General features: G+C 32.4%; 2 protein-coding genes across 2 annotated transcripts; one reads left to right on the top strand and one right to left on the bottom strand.

Moving 5' to 3' along the window:
* Positions 1 to 3,302: 3,302 nt before the first annotated feature.
* LOC134256300 (CUE domain-containing protein 2-B-like) lies at positions 3,303 to 10,909 on the bottom strand. The gene is made up of 9 exons (XM_062738957.1): positions 10,861 to 10,909; positions 9,157 to 9,250; positions 7,811 to 7,954; positions 6,312 to 6,370; positions 5,813 to 5,913; positions 5,299 to 5,466; positions 4,920 to 4,996; positions 4,538 to 4,598; positions 3,303 to 4,120 (listed from the first exon to the last, which is right to left on the bottom strand). Exons 2-9 carry the CDS (start codon positions 9,237 to 9,239, stop codon positions 3,974 to 3,976), a joined length of 840 nt encoding a protein of 279 aa, XP_062594941.1. The 5' UTR covers positions 9,240 to 9,250; positions 10,861 to 10,909; the 3' UTR covers positions 3,303 to 3,973.
* Positions 10,910 to 11,154: 245 nt separating this feature from the next.
* LOC134256294 (NADP-dependent malic enzyme-like) lies at positions 11,155 to 25,351 on the top strand. Its single transcript, XM_062738950.1, has 13 exons — positions 11,155 to 11,283; positions 11,779 to 11,920; positions 12,277 to 12,560; positions 17,105 to 17,180; positions 18,266 to 18,427; positions 18,575 to 18,678; positions 18,780 to 18,889; positions 19,063 to 19,160; positions 20,792 to 20,905; positions 20,993 to 21,104; positions 21,280 to 21,422; positions 21,882 to 22,052; positions 22,356 to 25,351. The coding sequence occupies exons 1-13, from the start codon at positions 11,222 to 11,224 to the stop codon at positions 22,602 to 22,604; spliced, it is 1,827 nt and encodes a 608-aa protein (XP_062594934.1). The 5' UTR covers positions 11,155 to 11,221; the 3' UTR covers positions 22,605 to 25,351.
* The last annotated feature ends 130 nt before the right edge of the window (positions 25,352 to 25,481 follow it).

Below are 25,481 nucleotides of genomic sequence, written 5' to 3'. Positions count from 1 at the left end.
TATCTTTGTATGAGTGGATTAAGTAAAAAAGAAAAATTAAAGCATAATTCATTGAGTATGACTAGACAGAATGCTGAGAGTTTCAAAAATTCCCAATTCCCCATTTTCAAAAGTGAGTTATCTCCCCTCAAAATCGGAACTCTTCAACACTAGCATAACTTCCGCGGACTACATGTTACGATAATCCAACAAAATAGTGATCAACTTACACGCTGTATTTAAAAATTTTAAAAGAAGGAAACGGTTTGCATTTTTTTTAGATAATAAATTATTTTATAAAGGGTCATACCCCCCCCCCCCCCTTTTAGAAAGCTATACGAATTAGCCAGGCACCTAGCATCGTCTTTAAAAATGGGGGGGGGAACAGCCAAAGAAATATTTTATTTTTACCTGGAAAAGTTGGCAAGCAAAGAAAAACCTTGCCCAAAGTTGAAAAAGCTAATACTTTTTTCAGTACCAGTTCCTTGGCATACAATACTACATTTCCCTTATATAACTTTACTGTAGTATAAACTGAGTGTGTGTGTGGGGGTGGGGGGGGGGGGTTGACAACCTGTCTATCAATGAACAATTTCAATATGAAAAATAATATTGGGAAAAAAGTGGGGGTTGGGCTAAAACCCTTGTCTGCACCCCCCCCCCCTCCGTGCGTACAGGTACAGAGAATATGTAAATGGGTTGAACAGTTGAAAATGAACCAAAGTTGTGAAAATTAATATTATTATTAGAATTTTTAATTGTGAATTCAATAAAATTACGGTACATCTATTTTTTCACAGATGTACATGTATGTCAGTTACACGGAGTCTCTCTCTCTCTCTCTCTCTCTGATATTGTTTATTTACACACTTTGCCAAAAAAGAATAACTTATAAAAATAAATACATGTACTTACACTGAAAGGATTTTAAAAAAATAAATAACACTTGAGAGAAGATTGTTTTCAGTTAATTAACGAGAAATACGCTAGGAAATTATTGTATCAATTTCGTATTTCTGCTCTCAATTCTCTGATCTAAAACAAAATGTGTATTTTACTCGGGAATATACATGTACATATGCTTAGATCCTACACTAAAACTTTGATTAAATGCAGCTCAGACTTTATACGACATATGTAACATGAATTCAGGTCGATGCTATTTTAATTAGTCTTTCTTCGTTACATGAGCACATGAGATTAAATTATTCATTTAGAATTCCATTCAAAGTTTTAATACTAAATAGTGAATCAATTATTTTACAAATAGAAATTCAAATGAAATAGGCCTTTAATTGTCACCAAATGTGTTCTTGTAAGTAAAAGTTCTATGTTATGACATACAATCAGAAAAACGCAGTTTCTTGGTATCGGTAGCGGAAGACGAACTACTGCTGTATATGCAGCAATTTCAGAGGTAAAACTGTAGATGGACATGTCATCAGTCTTCAAAAAATTCCTAGAGATACAATGAAAATATGGCTGCAGCAGGCTAGATTAATTCGTAAAAACTTTATAACTAAAAATTTGTTCCGCACATTTTGTAAATAATGATGATCCGTCTGCAGAACATCCACTACCGAAAATTAGCTTTTTTGTTTGTGTTTTTTACGGAAGCCCGTTGGTGCCACGTACGAAAAATATTTTATCTGGCGGCCGCCACTTATTATTTGGCGGCCGCCACGGCCGTTTCTGGCGGCCGCCAGATAATTATGTGGCGGTCGCCACTTATATATCTGGCGGCCGCCACTTAATATATGGCGGCCGCCACATAATTTTTATGGCGGCCGCCATATAATTTATCTGGCGGCCGCTATATAACATCTGGCGGCCGCCAAATATTTTTCTGGCGGCCGCTATATAATATGTGGCGGCCGCCACTTATTGTTTGGCGGCCGCCACATAATTTATCTGGCGGCTGCTATATAACATCTGGCGGCCGCCACTTATTATTTGGCGGCCGCCACATAATTTATCTGGCGGCCGCCAAATATTTATCCGGCGGCCGCCACATTATTTATCTGGCGGTCGCTATATAACATCTGGCGGCTGCCACTTATTATTTGGCGGCCGCCACATAATTTATATGGCGGCCGCCAGGTAACACCTGGCTTCCTGATGCACGCGCATGTTTTAATGTGTGGTTATAGGTGGATAAAGTGTAAAAATTATAATAGCAACATCAATCAACCAAACTTTTAAGAGATTTATTATGAACCAACACTCCAATCCACACTTCTAGTAGATATGTTTTTGCATTGAGCAGATTAATATTGGATTTAAATTATGCAAGTATTTCGATTATTAAGAAGCCTCATCAGGGGTCACGGACATAAAACATGGTGTTTGCTGTAAGCTATGATTGGTTGAGAATAAAATAAAGTTTTGCATTTTGGATTTCCAAGAATGGTGTTTTAATATTTCAGAATTCGTTTTCTATCATTTACTTTTTTATCAATAAGCAGCGGTTGTGTCACCATCCATCTTCTTAACCAAATAACACTCACCTTTTGCAAAATAATTTATGTGGCGGCCTCCAGATATATATGTGGCGGTCGCCAAATAATAAGTGGCGGCCGCCAGATATATAAGTGGCGGCCGCCAAATAATAAGTAGCGGCCGCCAGATATATAAGTGGCGGCCGCCAAATAATAAGTAGCGGCCGCCAGATATATATGTGGCGGCCGCCAGATAAAATATTTTTTGTACGTGGCACCAACGGGCTTCCGTAGTTTTTTTTTAATAGGGCTATTCGAATATGTATCAGCATTTTAATAGTAATTTGTTTCTTTTTTGTTTGTAAGGGGGGGGGGGGGGTCACACAGCACCTTATTATAGTACTACACAGATTAATACAAATCCAGAAAGAGACTATGAGTGGGCAATTTAAAAAAAATACGAATCAGTTAAGATTTCTTTTTATTCACAAACACAATAACATTTTTCCATATGACAGAGGCATACACCATGAACATGTTTACATCAAGAACGTCCGCGGAAGTGACTTTATTTATAGCGCATGCGTATTAAACACAGTAAAAGAGTTCCCTTCAGGGGAAATAACTCACCTTTTGAAAATGGGGAATAAAGGGAAGTGACTTAGTTACAGATATTTCAGTTTATCACGTCTACTTCTACATATCTTTAAAAACTCATTTGTAACAAAAGATAGAAGCTATTGATATCAAAATATCTTGATCATTCATACTTGGTTAAATGTATGCAGAATATATGACATAAAACAGCTGTAAAAATGTGAGAATGAACAGTGAAAGATGACATTATACATATTTGTAAAATGAAAGATAAATTGCCAAAGAAATTCTTGAAGAATTTTAAGGTACAGAAAATTCAGATTAAACTGAAGGCAGAATATTTCTTAAAGATGAATTCAGCCTTTTTAAAATAAGATTACCGGTAATCAATTTTAAATGTATATTTCAGATGGATGAATGCCCAAAGAAGTTTGTTGGCAAATGAGAATATGGAGCTAAATAGTACTTTGGTTATTATTTGTTATTATCAATGCTGTTGTTCATCCATTTTCACCCTTATTTATATGTTAAGTTAAAAGTGTAACATATTTGAAATAAACAAACTATGCTATAAATATGATAAAAATACACAATTATCAAGGAGCTTGTTCAGATTGTTCATGCTTGTTCCTCTTAGAATGTAAAAAAAGTATAATGGCAAGAATTGGTTGAAGTTTTATGATAGTGTGGAACATCTGTGTTACAAAAAATAATTATATGTGAACTGACTTTGTATTATTTAGCTTATCATAAAATTGAAACTACTTTAACATTACTCTTAATTTATGATAAATGAAAAATAATTCTTAAATTAACACAGCCAGTGTGTTTCAGGGGAATGTATAATCAAGGATTACATTATAACACAAAAAGAGAACATGACAACTTATGATTAAAAATGACAACCTGATTATGGACTACATTTGGAGATTCCTGACCACTAATGTAAACAGAGTCTGTCAATGAAATCGGTACTTCCTTGCAGGTTTAAGATTTATAAATGTCTTTTTCATTTCCTCTGTCTCGTCCTTTTTAATCTCAGTAAATCTCTCTCCCTTAGTGCTCACAACACGGCCGTCTAGGTAACGTACCATCTTCTTGGGTTCCTATGAAAACAGAGGAATACAGATTTATTATATCATTTTTTTTTATCAAAATTCTTTAAATTTCAGCTGTATTAAAACTGCCTCAAAAAATTTACCAGTATAAAAAAAGAAAGGTCTTTTCACAAGAAATTTATCTGTGAAATACAAATGCAAAAGCCCCACCCACTCAAAAGTTATGGGTAAGGTTTAAGTTTTTGTTGATAAACAGATAAACAGACAGATGGACAGGACAAAAACTATATACCCCTGAATCCTTGATTACGGGCACATAAAAAGGCACCAAAATGTGTTCAACATTCTGTTAAGTCCTGACCATTTCTTATTTTTGAACAGAAAAGCAAGAATTGATCAATCCAGACTAAATCTAATTCATATTTACAATGAAAGATCTGAAGAAGTGATGACAATACAATGTACCTGTTTAGGGGGTGGGGGTTTAAAAGTTCTCTTGTCTTCATCAGCATCCTGATACCCATACCTAAAATTATATTGTACTGATCATCTCTATTGAAAATCAGTTCTATTTACATTTAAAAAATAATACATCCTGATATCAAAGGATGTCTTCCTGAGGTGAAAACATACACTGAATATAATTCATACACTTAGAATTACAGTGAAACTACAATAACATCATTTTGTAATGTCTGCCAATTTTATCAGATTTATACAGAGGATAATCTTTGCTTTTCAAGAAGATTTCCAGCTGATAATGAAACAAAGCTTGTGTTGAAACTTATGCAATATTTAGCATTGAAGATTAAATGTTACACACAACAATTACATGTACCCTTCATACCTCTCTATCATCTGCTTTTTCAGCTTTTTGTCATCTAACAGCATCAATCCATTCCTAGTGGTAGATTTAGTTTTTTCCTAAATGCAAATTAATCAATTATTTTTTTTAACATTAAAGTACTAATATTCTCTATAAAACTAATCACAAGAACAAAGAATTTAGGCAATATTGCATTAAAAAAAGTGCTACATGTACATGTATACCAAAGGCACTTGACGTTTTTAACTTTTCTTTTCATAAATGAAAGAAAGGTTAAATTTATGAAAAGAAAGGTTAAAAACGTCAAATGCCTGTCATGTATACACTCGTTTGAGTCAGTTTATCTGTACAATCATGTGAAAAAAATTAATAGGAGTCGTTAACATTTTCTGAATCTGACCTTTGGTTCCATGATACTGGTTCCCGTCTCTTCTCTCTCCAGAACCAGCTGAGCAGCAGACTCTAGATCTCCCTTAGCAACCCCCAAACAATGGGTTATCTCCAGTGTACAGGAGTTAGGGAACATCTCCAGGAGCATCTTAACATCTTCGTCTGGTTCTTCATCCACCTAAAACCATCCGAGTAAATTTAAACCTTTAGTCTAAATAACATCATTTTGTTTACCAAAAATATCTTCCTTGCAGAGACTTGTAAAAATCATTGTCCTCTGTCTTCATGTTAATAATTTTAAAAGAAAAATTCAAAGTATGACCAACTATATAAAACTTTTTGCTTTCTCAACTCTGTATAACCATATGAAAAATGTCATATTTCTGTCATCTTATTAAAGCTGAATAACATAAGTTGGTTTTGAAACAGCACATGTATTTCAAGTTATTTCAAGTTAAAAATATATAGATATTGAGATAAATGAAGATAACAATTGATCTGTTAAATGTGATGCATTCTCTTACAATATTCCCATTCACTTCATTTGGTGTGGTTTCTTCCTTTGATATTTGATTGCTTGGATTATCTCCCTTACAACTGAATGCCACAGCATTTTCATTTACATCTAAAATGAATAAAATTACAGTCAACAGCAAGTCTTCACAGAAAAAGCTTATGCCAAATATATATTATGAATCCTAGATTCCCACTGTTAGAAAAAAATTTATTATGCAAATTTATGCAAACTTAATTTTAAAAAGTTTTTCAACATTCATAAAAAAGATCGTTTTTCAAATTATACCCCCAAAGGTTTTTCTTTTTAAAGATATCTTCAAAAGTTAAAAAATTTTTTGTTAGATATAAAATAATCCTTTGTTTATAAAAGCTGCTAAACATGCTAAAATATCTTAAAATTAAAAAGAAAAGTTTTGAATTCAAACATTCAGAGGGATAAAATAATTTTGGTGTATGCTCTTTAATTCATTAACAGAGAAAATATATAGGTAAGAAATTTACACCTACCTTGATCGTCACTTGTAATAGTGTTAGAAAGTTCAAACATCCACTCACAAACTTTAACACTGAAAAAAGGAAAATCAAAACAATGATATAAGAGAATCCCTGTACAATACAAATACACAGTACCATATAATCCCTTTTAACCGCCCCGGTCGCTTAGAAAATTGTGAAAAGGGGGTGGTTATTTTAGAATTATCTTTATAATATTTAATGTCATATTTTAACTTCAAAAAAAACTTTTGAAAAAAAAAAATAATAAATACAAAGTAGCACTAAAATAATGTCTAACTTTTACTTTAAGGGGTGGTTTTTTTGGTGCTATTTTGACGTCATAATCAATCTCTTTATAATATTTAATGTCATAATTTCATATGAAAAGTAAACTTCAAATTTGATAATTTAAACCATGAAAATACTAATTACCGTTTTCTGAAGACTGTAGGCAAAAATCTGGATACATTTCCTTTGCCGAATACGAAAAAAACTCCCATATTCATGACTGGTTTTCTTAATTTTTCATTGAAAATGAAAGTTTAAAATTCAGTTTTTCATTTTGTTTATCAACAAATTATGCCCCGAAACACGTTATTTGACCAAGCTTAAGTTGTAAAGCATTAATAAAGGAATTTATTACTCAAGTTTGATAAATCTGTAGGCACCTTTCATTTACTAGATCTTGACCTTAAGTGAAGATAATCTACCCAAATTATGCTAAGTAATTCATTTTCCACCGAGAAATTGAATAATAAACAAGTTTCATTTTCACTTTCTTCAAATATTGGCAGACTTTTGATATGATTCTAGATGATTTTAATCACTGTACAGGGGGCGCTTATAGGGACAGGGGTGGTTAATAGAGATTATACAGTATCTTTTTTTCTGGATATACTTTTCTGTCATCTTGATACAAGTTTAGGCCTACAGTTAAACTTTTTAATCATGAAAGAAGAAACCTGTTATCATGAGTTTCTTGTTTTTTCACCTTGTATTTTCTTGTATTTGTATTTGCCTTCAACTTAAAATCCTACTACATTTATAAATAGCAGGGTTGTCCCTAGGATCCTGGAGCTAAGGAATTTCCACTCCTATAATGATATTATCCCCCAGTTATTTTGGTATTCCTCCTTAACTCCCCATTAGCATAGGAACCCACGATCCACTTCTACTTTTTAAATGTTACTTCTATTTCAGTTCTTGGGGATAACCCTGACATTAGCATCATACACTCAAGTTAGGATTGATGCAAATGTTTACTGCTTATTTATTACTTATAATACATACATCAAATGAATGCCCCACTTAGAATTCATATATATGCTAAGCCAAAACTTAGATAAAAGTATGATTCTTACAAAATTACAAATACATGCATGATGTATCTTATCTCTTAGCATGAATTATATACCATACTCTAGAATCAATTTTTCTTTTTTTTTTCAACTAAACAAAATAAATTCAGGTAATTGGGTTTATACATGTATATCCTAAATAAATTGAGTTACCTATCAATAGTGCCAAATCCTGGAATGTACGCCTCCATCATCTCAATAAACTGGTCCACGTCAATATTCTCCTCTGCATTGCTGTCGTCTCCCAGATCCTCCAGAATACTGATGACATAATTCAAAACTATCTCATCTATATCTCTGAAAAAATGAAGAAAGTACACCTTTAACATTTGTAATAATTTTGAAATCATAGTTTCTTTATTGTTAATTTAAAGTGACACTAGTCTAGTATTAATTAGATTAGAATATTTGAACAAGTTAAACTGATATTTAAAAAGTGTCTCCTCAAGAGGAATTTATTAGCCTGCTTTGCTAATAGCAAAGTCCTGGCTCTAGGCATCATGATCAACTGTCTTACTATAAATAGCACAGTAAACAAATACGAAACAGAGTCAAAGCAGACACTTCCGATAAACAAAATAGTTCCATTGCGAGACGATATACAAACAAATATTTTTAACATCCCAATCCTTGGAAAAGTTAATGATCGATATTTTTGCTTGAGAATTAAACTGAAAGAGAAATTAGATATTTGCTTTATTGGAATAATCATGAAATAAACGAACTATTTTCAATAGCACGGGTTTTTCGAAATATTGAAATTGTGGAAGAGTGTCATGTTTCATATTGTTTTCATCAATGTTATGATAGTGATTATATTCCGTTTTGATTTTAAGCAAATTAATAGTATAGTAAATTGAAATTTTAAGAATTAACATGAGTGAAGTCGCTTGACAATGTACATGTATCAGTGTTTCTTCATGTAGTTGGCGATAAAAGTACTGTTTGTTTGAAACCATAACATATCTTGGGGTCTGGACTGTTAATTTTAATTACTAGTACATATACAGGATATTGTTTTAAATCATAATTATACAAACTCTACCTGTTAAAAATCAATGGCCAAACAGAAAAAAATTAAATACGTACTAATTCCACATCAGACAATAAACTCGAGCAATTAAAGCCTGGCTCTCAATTCTTTCAATACTTTGATAATTAATTGTTTTGTCTTTTCATTCATTAAACAATACCGAGTTTAATCTATAAAAAACCCATTTTCTCACTTTTCACAAAGAAATTTTTAAGCCTAATACTGTATATCCATTTTTTTTCGCGTGTTGGAAATTTTGCGAAAAGGGGGTAGATTAGTACAGTTTTTATTTTGTGTAAGTTATTTTTTACGATTTAAGATTTTTTTGTTTAAAATGGTAATGTTTTTATGTCACATTATAACTGACATAATTTTTGCATGTTTTATATTTTGCGAATTAAAAATGGTCGCAAAAATTACGAAAAATAGATCGTCGCCAAAAAAAACCGGATATACGGTAGTTTACCCAATGCCATCCTCCAGTGCATGACTCTGTAGAAATTTTCCGAGTTCTCCTTTGACTACCAATTCCTTTCCTGGAGTAGCCATCCAAACAATGCCTACAAGAATAGAAAGGAATTCTGTAAAAACAGGCACTGATGACAACTGTCTTAGTCAAAACTAGTATTAAAAGAAGATAAATTTACTTGTGCCTTCTCATTACATGTTGATGATCTATTTATGTCTTTACATTTATTACTTTAGAACCATGCAGACTCTATATTGAATACCATGTACATACACTTGTGAGAAACTTCCAAATTTCAACCTCACCACCATGTTGATTTTCAGCTTTTACTTTTTTTGTAGAAAGAAAAAAATCTTGCATCTTCTTATTTTTGTGTTTCTATTGCAGCAAATATTGGTAGGACTAAGGTGATAAATTTCTACAGAAAATATTTTGCAGTATCCATCTTATCTCTTGCAAAACCAGTCCCAGTTCATAGAGTATGCTATTGCATGTTCAAGATATCATTTAATCTGATACAAAAATTAGGTATTTTTGAGGAACATAATCTAATGGTAAAAGTCAATCAATGGCAAAAAATGCCTTATAAATGAGAGTAATTAAAAAGCAAAAGAATAAAATTTTACTTTTACTTAGAAAATTTCAATCATTTATCAAAAATATTCCCAAGACTTTTGTCAAAGGAACTTTGCTTCAAAATATACTAATATATTTTTTTGATGTGCACGCACAAATCATTTAAAATAATAATCCCATTTAGGCTACTATATTCGAAAATGAAGTACATGTATTATGATGTATATCCCACATTGTCCCATTTGAGGGATAAGTCAGGTCAAGTACAATCACTAGATTTAGCTACAAAGGTAGAATTACCTACGTAGCTTAATTTACCTATCTCAGGTAGCTTTGTTTAGCTATTTCAATGCAACTTTTCAATTTTTTTCTTTTTATTAAAAAGAGACAAAAAATCGCAATTAAATGACTATTAATCATGTTAATACTTATATTAGGGAGGTTTAAAAAAAACAATCCAAAGCAGAGATACTTTATACATTGCTGCATTTGGACAATTTAGAGCAAAACATGCAATTCCATTTTTTGGGTAACTGTCCTCTCTCTTACGTGCAGTGAGGCATGACTGAGTATTTTTGCTTCACAATGTGCTGAATAATTACCGACCTATTATCATGTTAACCGGAACTGAACTTCTTTGTCATTTCATTCAAGGAATAAGTGTTCTAACTGTCATACATAGCCCCAAAACTTTCAGAACTTTGATTGCAATTGCGCAGAAAAAGACATTTCTTCAAGAGTGATTTTTTCATGAATTGTTTTAGATGAGTTCAAAGTTAAAAATGATCAATGCATCAAAATGAAATTTTCTGCACACCCTGAGAAAAATGTTTTTTTTTTTAATAAAAAAAATTGATTTGGTAGCTAAATAAAGCTACCTCAGGTAAGTAAATAAAGCTAAGTAGATAAATCAAGCTACATAGCTAAATCTAGTGATTGTACCAGACCTGTTAGTCCCAACCTTTTTTTTTTTTTTAGTTTTTACATGTTTTAGGCTCCAGCACGCTACGACCACCATGCAAATATTCTTTTCTCTGCTGATGAATTTATGCATTAAATTAAATGTTGTATTTTTGCACAGAGAAAAAAATATTTCTTAAGATTTTATATTTGCAAGTATTTTACCCTTGTATAAATTGATGTGATTTTGTTCGTAGGCCTTCAAAATTAACAGCTTTGTTTACACGGGAACACTATTGAAAGGTTCTAACATTGAGACTAACAACAGTCAACTTCTTAAAATCCGGATAAAACCTGGCAATTTTTTTTTAACTCACAGATTAGTAAAAGGGTTCAATGAAATATACGTATATTTTTAAAAAATTTTTTCTTTCAGAATTTAATATTAAATTTTTTTTTGGACATTTTTGAATCAACTGATTAAAGGTTTTGAACGTTATGCAATCCGACAAACATTCGAAAGATTTCGACACTGTGAAGCGTCTCCCTGAAGAGTAGGAGAAGTTCAAGTTGGTAGGCGGAGAAAATGGGTTCTAAGGTAGCACTCAGGGTCCAGGGCCAACTTCTGTCAATTTTACAGAAGGGAAAGTAAGTAAATAAATCAATTCACTTAAAGTGAAGTTTAGTTTCTTTGATGTAGCAAGAAATTAATGAGAGTACTTGCTGACCTTGCAATTCATTCAATGATAATTAACTGACCTTCAAAGAAATTTGATACTTAATAACATAAGACATTTACCGATTATAAATTCTATTTTTAGCTGGCCTGTTAGAAAAAAAGCGTTTTTGCTGAATTTGTTTTTGTCAGTCATAATTGCTGATCAGCTGTTTGTCTTTCCAATTATGTATTATGTTCCTCTTGAAAATTAAAGTACAGGAAATAATCCTTAAGATTCCATTAAATACATAAGACTATACTATGAAAGAAATGAATTAATTACTGGGGACAAAAAAATATAGCTTTATCGACAGGAGTGGATTTTAAATCTTAATTGTAGGTGAGAAATATGGCAGATGTGGAATTGACTTGAATTTCAATTACCTACTTTGTTCGTGAAAGTTTATGTTTTCACTTGTTCACAGATTTGGTCAGCCAATGGTATGTGCCTTCCACACCTCTGCAGTGACATCAAAACATGGGAAGATACCAACTCTAAAGAAAGATCTCATCAACCATTCTAGGGTCAGGGGGATTGATATTATTCGAACTCCCAAACTGAACAAGGTTTGTATAAATGCCAGTTCAACATTTTGTATATATTTCAGTGTATTTAAGACTTTTATCAGTTTTAATGAAACTGTGAAAGACAAGGCTGTTTTATTCAGTATTCACACACCTGGAAATTTTGACTGATCCATTTAATGAAGATATTTAGTCCTAAATGTCTGGGCAAGCTGTCAACCAAGATTAATGAGATGATCGTATGGTCTTTTTTAATTTAGATATATATATATGAATTATTTTCATATGAATTGTTAAAAAATTATCATATTCCTGAATGAATTCTCAGTAAATTAAATATGTTGCAATTTACCAGCTATTATTTCTTTTCTATGTATCAACATTTTATTTTTTGAAAGGGTCAAGCATTCACCTTAGAAGAGCGACAGTTGATGGGAATACATGGCTTGATCCCAGCAGCCATCATCTCTCAGGACCAACAGATGGAGCGAGTAATGGTCAACTTCCGCTCTCGTGCCACGGACGTGGACCGCTACATCTTTCTCAATGCCCTGGCTGAGCGAAACGAGAGGCTGTTTTACCGCTGCCTTGTGGAACACACAGATATAATGATGCCCATTGTTTACACTCCTACTGTAGGAAAAGCCTGCCAACTGTATGGCACTATCTACAGAAAACCCAGGTGGGTACAGTTAGATGAATACTAGCTTTCTTCTTATGGTTTTAAAAATTGTTCAAAAACTACATTTATTCTGTGAATGAAAATATGTAATGTACTAGAAATTTGAGGAATATCTATGCAGTACTGAGTAAGATTTCGTTTACTGGTATATCTGGTATTGCATGTACTTTGTATACATACACAATACTTTTAACATATGTTTAACAGTCATGAAGCAAATAGTAATTAATTAGTAAAACAGTATCACACTGATGTAAGCAAAGCATTGTTACATTGTATCTCCGTCCGTATTTCTTGTTTCTTGGTACTGGTTTTAATAATAAAAAGTAAATGTGGCAATTCATTTTTGTATCGCAATATACACTGAAAATATTTACAGTTTTTACATAAAAGTGTATATGCAGTATAGCAATTACTTATAAAATGTTGTACTTGTATATGTATTCAAGACAATCCATATATTATTTGAGCCGTTCCAAGCAAAAACCCCCCTTATGGCAAAAATTTTCGAAAATGACTTTTTTCTTGAAAAATGATGTAGAGCCTTAGGTGAATATAACCTGTAAATATTACAGGTGTATCTTGCTCCGTTACGGATTTACAGGTATTCAAAGAATGCATCATTTATACGGCTGACGTCAAGTTTTATAAATTTTTTTCTTGTAGCGACGTCGACGTTAAATATAGCAACGTAATAAAAACACGAACTACTTATACGCAATAACTTCGTATTGTGTTGCCGTTCTGACTATTGCTTAACTTCTTGTAAACATTTTTTTTTGTTTTTTCTTAAAAAAAAACGTTCAGTTCGTTCTTTTCTGATATTAATTATTTAAAAATATTTTAATGGAGTTCAAATAGTCCTGTTATTCGCTGAATTCATCACACATAATTGATAGGTCTTTTATTAAGAAAAATTCACTTTCAATTTTACTGCTTAAGTTCAGCCGAAATCTTTTAAAACCAGCAACAACAACAAAAATATTTTATATCCCATTAATTTATTTTTTATAACCGATTCTACATGTACTTGTTCAACCTTTGCCTTCAAAACATTGACTAAGAGAAGCATTAAGGGGCAGGGGCTTGCGCTTTCATCAATGAACACAACATAAGGATTTTGTAAAGTATGGTTTATCAATGTACAATGATGAGTACCATTTATCCTTTTTTAAATGCTCAACTACATTTGCATTTTCTTTGCTTAATTATTTCCTGATTTGTTAAAAATATAAGAAAGAAAAGGGGAGGGGGCAATGAAAGAATAAATATATAAGTACTAGTATAAAGGCAATGTAGACTCGATATACATGTATACATGTACATGTTAAATCTGTAATTGATGAATAGTTAATGTGTTCTTTCCAGATTTCAAATTATGAAATAACTAATAAAAACAAGACCTGAAAAACTGAGAAAAAGGGTAAGGCATATGATTAAGCTTTTTAAAGAATTGTATATTTTCTACAGTACAATTGATATATATATATATATATATATATATATATATATATATATATATATATATATATATATATATATATATATATATATATATATATATATATATATAGAAGATTGCCAAACATACAGCCCCATCTATATCTAACAACAAAATTATGAGAGTCGTTCCTCTCATGCTTTACGCATAGATCTATGAAATTGAAAGTTATACTTTCTCAATATGCGATCCGATCTTAATTTTAAAAACACATGCATGTCACAGTTTCAAAAAAGGTTGTTATGAGGCAAGTTTCACAGGTCACCACTTATATATCATGAAGGTCCTCTGAATATGTACCAGTTTGTCAAAATCGAAAAAAAAAATAGAGACAAAGAAAAACGTAATTCAGGGGTCTACTAGTATTTAGAGCAGCTTGTCCTTGAACCATATAGACACAAATCTACAACATTTGATTACCGTCTTCATAGAAAAAAAAACATAAAGAATTTTATAGAAAAGAGAACATGTTTTAGGTGCGAAATCTGCATATTGGACTGTCTTTAAATAAAATGCTTGTCATATATTAGTAAAATATATTCTATCCCAGTCTACCCAACATTTTACACACATACACAGAAGTTCCATTGTGTGCAGAAGGGGGAGGAATGCTGGCCATTATCTGTCACTACATAAACATCAAATATTCGAATATCTGACCTTCCTTACCAACTTACAAGAAGTCCATGTGCTCTGAAAGTGAAGGGGGGTGTTGAGTAGGTTACTTTTGTTAGTCTTCTAGTTAAGTTTACATGGAGACCGGTCCTTCGGATGAGCCTGTATAAACCGTGGCCCCGTGTGGCAGTGAGTGCTGGCACGAAAAAGATCCCTCACTGCTCAATGGCCCTGAATGCTTGTTACATGTATAGGACAATATTTGCAGCTCTCCACCGGCAAGTGGTGGCGTCTCCATATGAGTTCTGAAAAATCTGGAGATACAACATACAAACATTCAATCTATTTTAATCTAAATATTGAGAAAGGGTCATCACCTTTAGTTTCACTGCTAAGGATAAAAGATGACAATTTATCTAGAAACCTTTTTTATGCAAGATATTTCCGACTTTTGTGTTTAACATTTGTAGCGAACTTGTACTGCCTCGCTATATTGAGATAGCTTTTCTGGTGATGTGGTAGTCTCGCTCTATCTCAGGCAAGTTAAGCAACGGTGAGCCTGTTTAACCCTTGGATGGGTGACCGCTCAATGCATACTTCGTGGTACCAACATCATTAATGGCTTTTTTTTTCACACATATCTTTCATTAAGCACTTCAAACTGAAATTCTGTATCATTACAGACGTTGTTTAGGGATAATAAATTGAACAGCAAATTTAAAATTGCATTTTTATACAACGAGTTCCATCATTTTATTTTCTCCTGAGGGAATCTCAACCCCTTCTCAACTTCACTATTATTTCTCATTTTATTTTTTTCACATTTTCCTCTACAATGTCAAAGATTTGTCTTGGTACAGGTCCACTTAAAATGATAACGCTTTAATATTTTCCCGTGCACATACGTTAAAAAACATGTCAGAACGTTTTTTAAATCATTCGACAAAAGTGTTTATAATATATGATAAATACTCATAGCTCTCTGATTTTCCAATATCTAGCATTGTGGAAAAAAAGGTTATGTTCACCTGCATGTGATCTTCCTGGTGAAAATTACGAATATTACTTCTTGCAATGTTAGACGAAATGTAGATAGGGAAAATCCAAACTGATTAAGATATTTTGGAAATGTATTTTATTTGCATTAGATTTACACTCAGGTGAACAAATACTAGTATTGTGATTATATATACAATCATGCACATAAAAAAAAATCAATTCCGGGGGTAGCATGGGGCCCCTGTCCACATTTTTTCCGAATGTATATTTTCACTGTTAATATTAGCATGTATAAATGATGCCCGGGGGGGGGGGGGGTTGGTGGTGGTGATGGTTGGGGGTGGGGGAGGGTTACAACAGTATTAACAAGTAATCGATCTTTTCAACACATTACAAAAGGGAGAATATCGGATAAACGTCTATTCTATTAATGTTGCTTTGTTAGCTAAACTAGTGTCACTTTTCGTCCAAGAGGTTCTGGGTCTACAGTAAATAAAAAAAAAATACCCCGGATTTTAATTAGATCTGGTATTGGTGTGGTTTAACAATTCTGTCATTCATTTTGATTGGTGTTAATTCCTGTGCCTTTTTCTTGACATGTGATTAAGTCCAATCAATTTTCGCCAAAACTTCGGATTAAAAAACAAGATTTCAAACTACTCCTCCTTACTTTTAAAAAAATATTTTTACACTCAATATCACCATTGCACGTCCACGTAATTATTATTTTTTTGGTCGTTGTTGAATAAGAAAGTCATAAATCTGAATTTTAAACAACAGTTTCATGTTTAATTTAGTTTAACAGAAAATTTTTATTGTACATGGAACAGAATAATCGTCGAAGTGTTGACAAATTATATGTATTTTATCAGGATATTCTTAGGTCGTTTTAATGTGTAATGCATATGTAGTTTGACAACAATCAGAGTCAGATATGTTATGAAATAGATAAAGTCATGAAAAAAATATGCAGAAAGCACAACGGAGAAAATTATGTGACGTGAAGCAAAGCAAGAAGTTGGAAAGCAGTCAGTGCGCGATATATTTTGATCGCAGTTTTTGTTGCAAAACTATGACGTCGCTTTTTCTACTGTGACGTAAAATTCTGTCAGATTACATAAGGGGGGTTATTGCTTGGAACGGCTCATTTCAATAAAGATTACTAAATCTTTCTGTTATTAAACAGCATGTAAGACCAAAAAGAAGTTGATTTCAAAACTTTTACCAAAAAAAGATGATATGCAATTTATATGCAGTAAAACATTTTTGTACTAAATCCACAATGTGTACAATTTGTAAAAAACTACATCGTCATCCACTGTGAATAACTATGAATTGGTGATCTTGATATTTATAATGATTGATTATGTCCACTGTGTATAACTGTGGATTGGTTTTCTGGCTATTGTTTGATAATCCTTTCTTTCAGAGGTCTGTTTCTGTCCATTAATGATAGAGGACATCTCTATGAGATGATTTGCAATTGGCCTGAGCTTGATGTTAAGGCAAGAACAAAACTTTCATCCATTCATCTTTAATATGATCACATCTAATGACACATTTACACTAAGAGAAAGAGAGAGAAAAAAGAGAGAGAGGTTTATTTTGGTATTGAAGGTCAATGAGATAATTAAAATTAATGCTGCTTTAACACACTTGTCACAGGCCTTTTATTGATAGACTAAGTGTGAATTAGAAGTACAAGTATCTTGTTAGCTCATATAGCTCTTGTTAGCTGAGTTTTTCTGATCAACATTTGTCCATCATCTGTCATGTGTTAACTTTTCACATCTTCTAGAAAACAAATGGCCAGAAGTAGCCAAATTGTTTATCACCCCATTATTGCATGTTGATGCACATTTGTTCTAATAAAATTTGGGGTATAATCAGGTAACAGGAAATTGGAAGATGTGTGAATGGACCCGGAATCAAACCAGGCACCCCTGCAGCACTAGTCAGGTGCTCTACTGACTGAGCTATCAAGGTCAATATTAATGTCCCAGACCATTACACTGGCAAGAACTGGATCATATCTGGGGATTAAAATTTTATATACTGTAAATTAAAGCTTCATAAGTTTGTCCATAAGGGCTTTTGTTTATCTACATATACATGTTCATTAGTAGGGAAGAGAAGATTGATTCACGTGAGCTTTGTGGACCTTTGGTCTTTTGTTGATATAATCAATTCCTTTGTTGATATTTCACTTCCTTTATTTATTTTCTTAACTTTCTGAGCATAACTTCATTTCTTGGAAATGAACCATAGTAAATTAATTAAATCATAGATAATACTGAAAAACATATTCCCTATCCATATCACTGATAGATGTCAGATTTCATTTTACACCTTTGTTTTCCTCTTTGATGTGTTTAAAATTGATTGTCTTCATTTGTAAATACAATACAATCCTGAAATCGAATGACTACTTTACTACGTCACATACATTTAATGTTTCTGGACATCAATGAAATTCAATGCCCAACAGATTTAATTTGGCTTGGCATATGCTTATAAAACTGTCTATATACTTCATTACATGTATGATTTATATGATGCTGATTTTAAACAAGGTGGGTTTATCTTGCAGGCAGTTGTGGCTACAGACGGGGAGAGGATCTTAGGTTTGGGTGACCTTGGGGCCTATGGGATGGGAATTCCTGTGGGTAAACTGGCCCTCTATACCGCCCTCGGGGGCATTCCTCCAGAGCAGCTCCTACCTGTTATGTTGGATGTGGGTACAAATAATGAGGTATTGCTTTGTTTTTTGTTTTTTTTTTCTACTACTGCAGTTTTTTTTGCATATATGTATACTGCAGACAGCTTTTACAGTACGTTTAATATACAGTATGGTATGGCTTTTTTGAAGTCGTTTTATTCAAGAAATGTAATTTTTCAGGCTTTGTTGAATGACCCACTGTACATTGGATTGCGTCAGAAGAGAGCTACTGGTCAAGTTTACGATGATTTTATTGATGAATTTATGGAGGCAGTAAGAAAAAGGTACTTTAGAAGATTTAAAATGAATAGAAATATTGTCGTCTTTCAATGTACTAATCACAGACTATTTAAGTGTTTACTATTAACTGTCTGTATTTATCTAGGTATGGCCAAGATACACTTGTCCAATTTGAAGACTTTGGGAACCACAATGCTTTCAGATTCCTGGAGAAATACAGAGACAAGTTCTGCATGTTTAATGATGATATCCAAGGTACTGAGTCATATTAAAAGCAAGAAAAAGTGTCAAATATTTTAAACTTTCAGTTGTTTAATAAGGCATTTCTACATGACACAAGGTGTACCATTTGCGTCCCTTTAGTTAACTGTTTGATGATGTTTATTTATTAGCTAAGATCAGTAGAATTTGTCTATTTTTGGTTGTAGGGACAGCGTCAGTGGCAGCAGCCGGAGTTTTCGCCTCCCTAAGAATCACGGGCAGACAACTCAGGGATAATGTGTTCCTCTTCCAGGGGGCGGGGGAGGTAAATTCTGTCTGAGTTTTTATTTGATAATTTCTTTCTGCTGTCTTTTTAAAAATAAACAAAAGGAAAGAAAATAACTGAATTCTAGCATCATTAGTGGGGAATAATGTAAAATGAAAATTGAGTCTAAATTTGACTTCAATATGATATGAATATTAACATAAATGATTCTGTGAAATCAGTTACTTATAGGACATAATTTTCATTATAGGCCCGTCTTAAGACGGGACGTATTATGTTATAGGCTTCATGTCCGTCCGTCCGTCCGTCCGTCTGTCCGTCTGTCCATTCCTGTCCGGCTCATAACTTCAATACTATTAGGCCTAGGATTATCAAACTTTGTCAACTGATACTTCTTGGGTAGACGGTGTGTCGCGCGCAAAAAGTAGGTCGCTCTGACCTTTAATTAAGGTGCTATGGCCAAATATGGAAAAATCCTGTCCGGCTCATAACTAGAAAACTATAAGACCTAGAACTATCAAACTTGGCAAATGTATACATCTTGGGTAGAAATTCTGTGTTGCGACCTATTTCAAGGTCACTGTGACCTTTAATTTAAGTGAAATTTTTTAAAAAACTAAGTCTTGTAAATTTTTAATTTCATAATCCTAAAAAATGTAAAAATTTAGCTGTATCCTTATTAAAAAAGCTAACTGGAGAGCATCGGTGTTATCTATATCCCTTTGGGAATTGGGCAGATGGGTAAGCCTGTTGGATTAAAGATAGCTCTTGTTGGCTAGCCAAGTTTTAAAATGATTTTGATGAAAAGTAATTAACACTAAATTGATATTGCATAATAAACTAATCTGATATTATATAATATTATTAATTTAAAAAACTAATTTCATAGGGGTGGAATCAGCATGTCCATTTTCCATAGAAATCGCATATTAAAACCTTTCCGACATTGAATTTAAAAAAAAAAAATCATTGAGTATTTTTATGTTTTAAAAATATTTTATGGTAGATAGTGCAGATTCATTCATCTATAGTAATGACTTTGACAAGCATCCAGTCAAAGATTAATTTTTAAAAATTCAATTTAGGAAGGCTAGCTAGCATCTTCTTATCTGTATCCTTTGGGAATTAGACAGAAGAACTGCTGGTCAGTTTAAATAGCTTATGTCATTTGATGGCCAGCCTTTTATTTTCAAAATTAATTTGGTATAGATTAAGTTGTTAAGACTAATTTGATATTGTTTAATATTATGGGCATTTGACAAGGTCTAATACAACCAGTATAGAAATCTATCAATGATGTAATTTGTTATGATTAATGCCTACACCAAAGGGGATGGATAAACAAATATTCTAAGGAATTCTAGAAAAAAATCATGGAAATTTTAGAATCAAGGTTTACATGATTTTCTTGCTCTCTAAACTGTTTAAGTTAAGTGTAATTTTTTGACGGGCGTATCATGCTGTGGCGTTGCACTTTATTTTTTTTTTGTGACGTGAAGAGAAACACAAATTCATGTCCTCCAAAAATGTTAAGATTTAAACTAGATCATTGAGTAAATGTTTTCAAACACAAAATCAAAAATTTCTAAAAACCCAACATTTTATATTTCAAAGGACCACAGAATTCTGACACGAAAACATGTCTCTTACGTTATAAATTGTTGTTTTAGGCCAATTTAGGTATTGCCACCCTGCTCTCCCTAGCCATGCAGGAAGAGGGAGCAAGTAAAGAGGAAGCGGACGGTAAAATGTGGCTGGTGGACTCCAGGGGTCTGCTCGTTAAGGTATCATCAATCAATTATTTCAAATATACATGTACCTACAAGTGTATCCATATGTCAAATAACAAGACAATTGGTGTGTAATTACAGGACAGGCCAAAGGGTGGAATCACAGGACACAAGGCAGTCTTTGCTAAGGATCACCCTCCAGTGGACACGCTAGAACAGGCAGTAAAAACAGTCAAGCCTACCGCTATTATAGGTAATCAATGTTTTCTATACATGGAGTGCAATTGAAATTAAAGTCTGCTTTTAACTTTAATATGTAAACCCTATTGTTTTTATTATTTTTTACTATTGAATAAGATCTTAATTATTGTAACAAAGAAATTTTAGTGTCAAATTACTTTTTTACTCATGTTTATTTATGTAATTAGGGGCAGCTGCAGTACCTGGTGCTTTTACAGAGGGCATTGTTAGAGACATGGCAGCATTTAATGAACGTCCAATCATATTCGCTCTTAGTAACCCAACAAGTATGTCGGAATGCTCCGCTGAGGATGCTTATAAATGGAGCGACGTAAGTCAAAAACACTCAGCAAAGTTCATAGATAGTCAAATCTTATAAGTTCAAAGTCAGTGAGAAGGAAAGGAAAATAAAGATGTCAGGGGATTCAAGATATCAAAGATACAATACTAGAATGGGATTTACAGCTCACTCCATGGTATTCAAGATATTGTTTGAGATTCTAAAGTTTGTTGTATTTTCGTTGCAAACCTTTCGAGAAATCTGTAAAATGATTAGAGTATTTCAATAATAACATAGAGTATTTCAATAATAACATCCTACCAAAAGACACTAGAATGTTCAAAGAGATAGATGTACTACTGATAGATTTTTCCTTAACATTTGAATACTTTTGTAGAAATTTTATCACTGAAGAACCTGGTATGGAAATTTATTAATAGTTCATTTAATTTGAATCAAAATTTTACTATCTTGATGAAAAAGTGACAGCTTGATTTTCTTTGAATTCAGGGCAGATGTGTGTTTGCCAGTGGAAGTCCCTTTGACCCAGTACTTATTGATGGCAAGGTCATGGTCCCGGGTCAAGGAAACAATGCTTATATTTTCCCTGGAGTGGCACTGGCAGCCATTACATGTGGAATCCGCCATATCTCAGAGAAAGTGTTCCTAACAGCTGCTCAGGTAATCAGCTCCAAAGTCATTTAAAAAAGAAAGGATTCATTATGGAAAGGAAACAGGCTTAGTTAAACTTGTCATAGTCAACTTTGGTATGCTTGGCTGAATTGATATAATCTTCAGAGATGTGATATTGCATATAATATAAAGCCATTTAAGAAGGAAGTATGGAATGTTTGAAATCAGTTTTTAAAATAAAAGTTCTATGAAACAAGTGACATCAAAATTTGAATACTTTGTAGTTAATGTTGTTTGGAATTTTGATTTAGTGAGCATGTATGAAAAGCTAATAGAATACTTGTGTTGCAGACCTTGGCGGGATTAGTGACAGAAGGTGACCTTGCTGAAGGTCGCGTGTACCCACCACTGAAGACAATCCGAGAGTGCTCCATCCAGATCGCCACGTCTATTGCGGAGGAAGTGTATAAGGAGAAAATCGCCTCATACTACCCCGAGCCAGAAGATAAAATGGCGTTTATTCGGGAGAATATCTACTCTACGGATTACGAATGCTTCGTCCCGGAGACCTGGGATTGGCCAAAACCAGAAGAAAAATAAATGTAAACATTTTAGGTTAACAATTTAAGAAAAAATTTATTTATAAAAAATTGAAGAATTACCTAGACCTGTGAAGGGGAAAGCACAGTGTTATTAGTTTATGTTTATTTGTTTCTATCCACCGTGGTTTCAAATTTGTTGAAGGAAATAATATAATTGTTGTTGATATTGTTTTGCAATGTATTTCTTAGTTCTTACAATATACTCCTTTGTCATAACTGTTTCAAACTCAACTTACAACATATCTATGGTTTCATTGACTTGGTTTGCTTGTGCTGTGATTAGTTCCATAACAACAATATTGCTGGTGATGATGTAAGATTTATTTAAAGTATACATGTAGAATAATTTAACAAAAGTTTCCATTCATATATATTTTTTGAAGAGTTCATCTTTAGTGACATGTTTGAAATGCATTACTGTGACCAGAGAACAATATGTCTGTGTAAACAATTTGTTTGAATTATTTTAGTACCAGATATGCTTACCATGTATTTGTTTTCTATATATGTACCATGCTAAATGTCTTTTTGCTTTTATGTGTTTCAATTTTTATCAAACTTCCGCGACCATCTGACATACTGTTCTGGCATAATTTTACTCGAGCATCAGTCAAAATAAATAATTTTTTTCTATTATTAAAAGATCTGAGATGCTGGTATTCTGAGAACTCTGCATAATGATTCAAGTTAGGTCATTTTCTCTTTATATTCAAAATTCAAGTTTTGTAAATCTAACTAAATTATGTGTGTCCAGATTTTGTGAATACCGGTTTACATGTAATATGAAGCAATTTCTGTGTCTGTAGATGATTCTTGTTAATTGTCATTTAAGAATGTAACAAATTAACAATGTGTATATATATGCATGTTTTAGTTTATGTCTATTTAATAGATAGATGTACTTTGAAGAATAAGATACACATTAAACAATATGTATTTACAATATATTAACAGGATACAATCAGAAGGAATATGACAAACATGTGTATTGATTTTTTTTCTAAGTTATTATTAATTCAAGCACTGCCAAAGTGATCGCCAAACTAACATTGGTGTCAAGGGATATAAAAGCCAAGTACTAATTTTATATTTACTAAAAATTGGGCCAAATAGGTCAAAATAAAAATGAAAGTTAAATGTTATACATGATTAAATGAAATTTATCCCTCTGAGCAATCTCATTCTGACAAACAAAATGAACAAAAATAAATTTCATTGTAGGGAGTAAAGAAAAAATTATGAACATATAACTGTCTTCTAGCATGTATTTTACACTTTCCTGATTTGTATGTCTGTGTGTAGAATTCAGTAGTAGATTAGCTGTATCATTCTACTGATAGTATGACAAGAACTGAGTGAGACTGGCTGTTGGAAGGCAATAGAAGGACAAAAATTTACATTCAGTATTCCCAGGACATCTTTCTCAGTATTAAGGTACTACTAACCTTAACATTGGCTGTTATCTAACACCCACAGGATCAACTACTGTAGGAATCTCACTACGATTTGTTAGTATTGTATTAGTGTTACTGACTTTTAACATTTTTTTTTCTTTTGGTGAGTAGTTAATTAATTAGCCATTAATCTGAATCAAATGTAAATCCTGTATCATTTTATAAGAGTGATTTTTTCCTTATTAAAAAGTGTTAAAATTTAGCAATATATTACTGAGAAACTATATTTTGTGACTGCACTGATTCTTGGTTATAAATATATGTAGGCCTTGGTAAAAGCAAGTAAATCTTAAGATTTTTATGAGGGTGATAGGGGTATGGAATGATTACATGTTCTTTGTGTTTTAGAGTGTTATTAGGTTGTAGTGTTTTGTTGTATTGTCCATATATATGTTGAATTATTTAAACATAAGACCCCACAGCATTATGTGAACTGGAGAATAATTTGAACCTCATTCAACCAGTAAGCAAGTACAGTCAAATTTTCATTATCTCAAACTCGATGGGACCTATGAAAAACTTTGAGATATCTGCTGAATCAAGATATCAAGGGTGAAATACTTAAAGAATAAGTTGCTGGGAATTTCAAATCACTTTGACATATCCATGGTATTTGAGATATCGATGTTCGAGATACTGAAGTTGAACTGTAATTTTTTGTAATCATACAAGACTTGCTTCCAGTTTTGTAGATGTCGCACTCATTTGCACTGTCAGCTTTTTGTTGGGTTTGTTTTGAATAACATGGAAACACGGTTCTTTAAATACATGTACATGAATAAGTATGAATTTTACTATGAAGGAAAACAGCTTTATAAGAAATTGAATGATAAGAAAAGAAATTGTACACCTTAACTAATGTTGATATTTCCATTGCTCCATTAATATTCACATATGTTGAGTAAATTAAAAAGAACTTCAATGTTAGTTTTTGAAATGCCTTTACAATATTTACAATTTTTCTTATTTCTGTTGTTTTTATTTTTTTGTAAGGTTTTGTTGTTTTATCAGAATAATACAGAGACAGTGCTTATTTTAGTGCTTCTTTAAGGATAACAAAAAAAAATTTCTTGTTTTTCTTGCCTTGTAAATTAGTCATCACTTTATATAGCCACAGGGATTGTTTAAAAAGAAATAGAACTTAGAATGGTCATGTGTTGTGAACATAAATATAAATCATGAGAAAAAAACCAATTGATTTTATTTAAGGGTACTAGAGGATAAAGTTCAGATAAGATTATTGTTGACATTTGCAAATTGCTTAGTTTTGTAATAAAACACAAAGCTTATATTGTTGATTGTTTTTTCTTTTTTAATGAATTTAATCTGTACTCGTATGTGATTTTTTGATCTGCAAGTGAATTTAGTCTTTTTTACATGTATGTAATAAGCTTGCAAGATATTGATAAGGATTGGTCAAA

Source organism: Saccostrea cucullata, unplaced genomic scaffold, assembly GCF_032062105.1.
Source record: "Saccostrea cucullata isolate Sc308-1 unplaced genomic scaffold, CSIRO_AGI_Scuc_v1 ctg1579, whole genome shotgun sequence".
NCBI lineage: Eukaryota > Metazoa > Mollusca > Bivalvia > Ostreida > Ostreidae > Saccostrea > Saccostrea cuccullata.
The sequence above is the reverse complement of the archived record's forward strand: the minus strand, read 5'-3'. Positions and strand labels throughout refer to the sequence as shown.

Bases quoted from the DNA above. Each gene is read 5' to 3' on its own strand.
- LOC134256300 (XM_062738957.1), bottom strand. From the start codon at position 9,239: ATGGCTACTCCAGGAAAGGAATTGGTAGTCAAAGGAGAACTCGGAAAA. The intron at 6,371-7,810 runs GTAACTCAATTT...TCCTTTTTTCAG, and splicing joins GGATTTGGCACTATTGATAG to TGTTAAAGTTTGTGAGTGGA. The intron at 4,997-5,298 runs GTCAGATTCAGA...ATTTGCATTTAG, and splicing joins CCAGTATCATGGAACCAAAG to GAAAAAACTAAATCTACCAC.
- LOC134256294 (XM_062738950.1), top strand. From the start codon at position 11,222: ATGGGTTCTAAGGTAGCACTCAGGGTCCAGGGCCAACTTCTGTCAATT. The intron at 11,284-11,778 runs GTAAGTAAATAA...ACTTGTTCACAG, and splicing joins TCAATTTTACAGAAGGGAAA to ATTTGGTCAGCCAATGGTAT. The intron at 17,181-18,265 runs GCAAGAACAAAA...TTTATCTTGCAG, and splicing joins GGCCTGAGCTTGATGTTAAG to GCAGTTGTGGCTACAGACGG.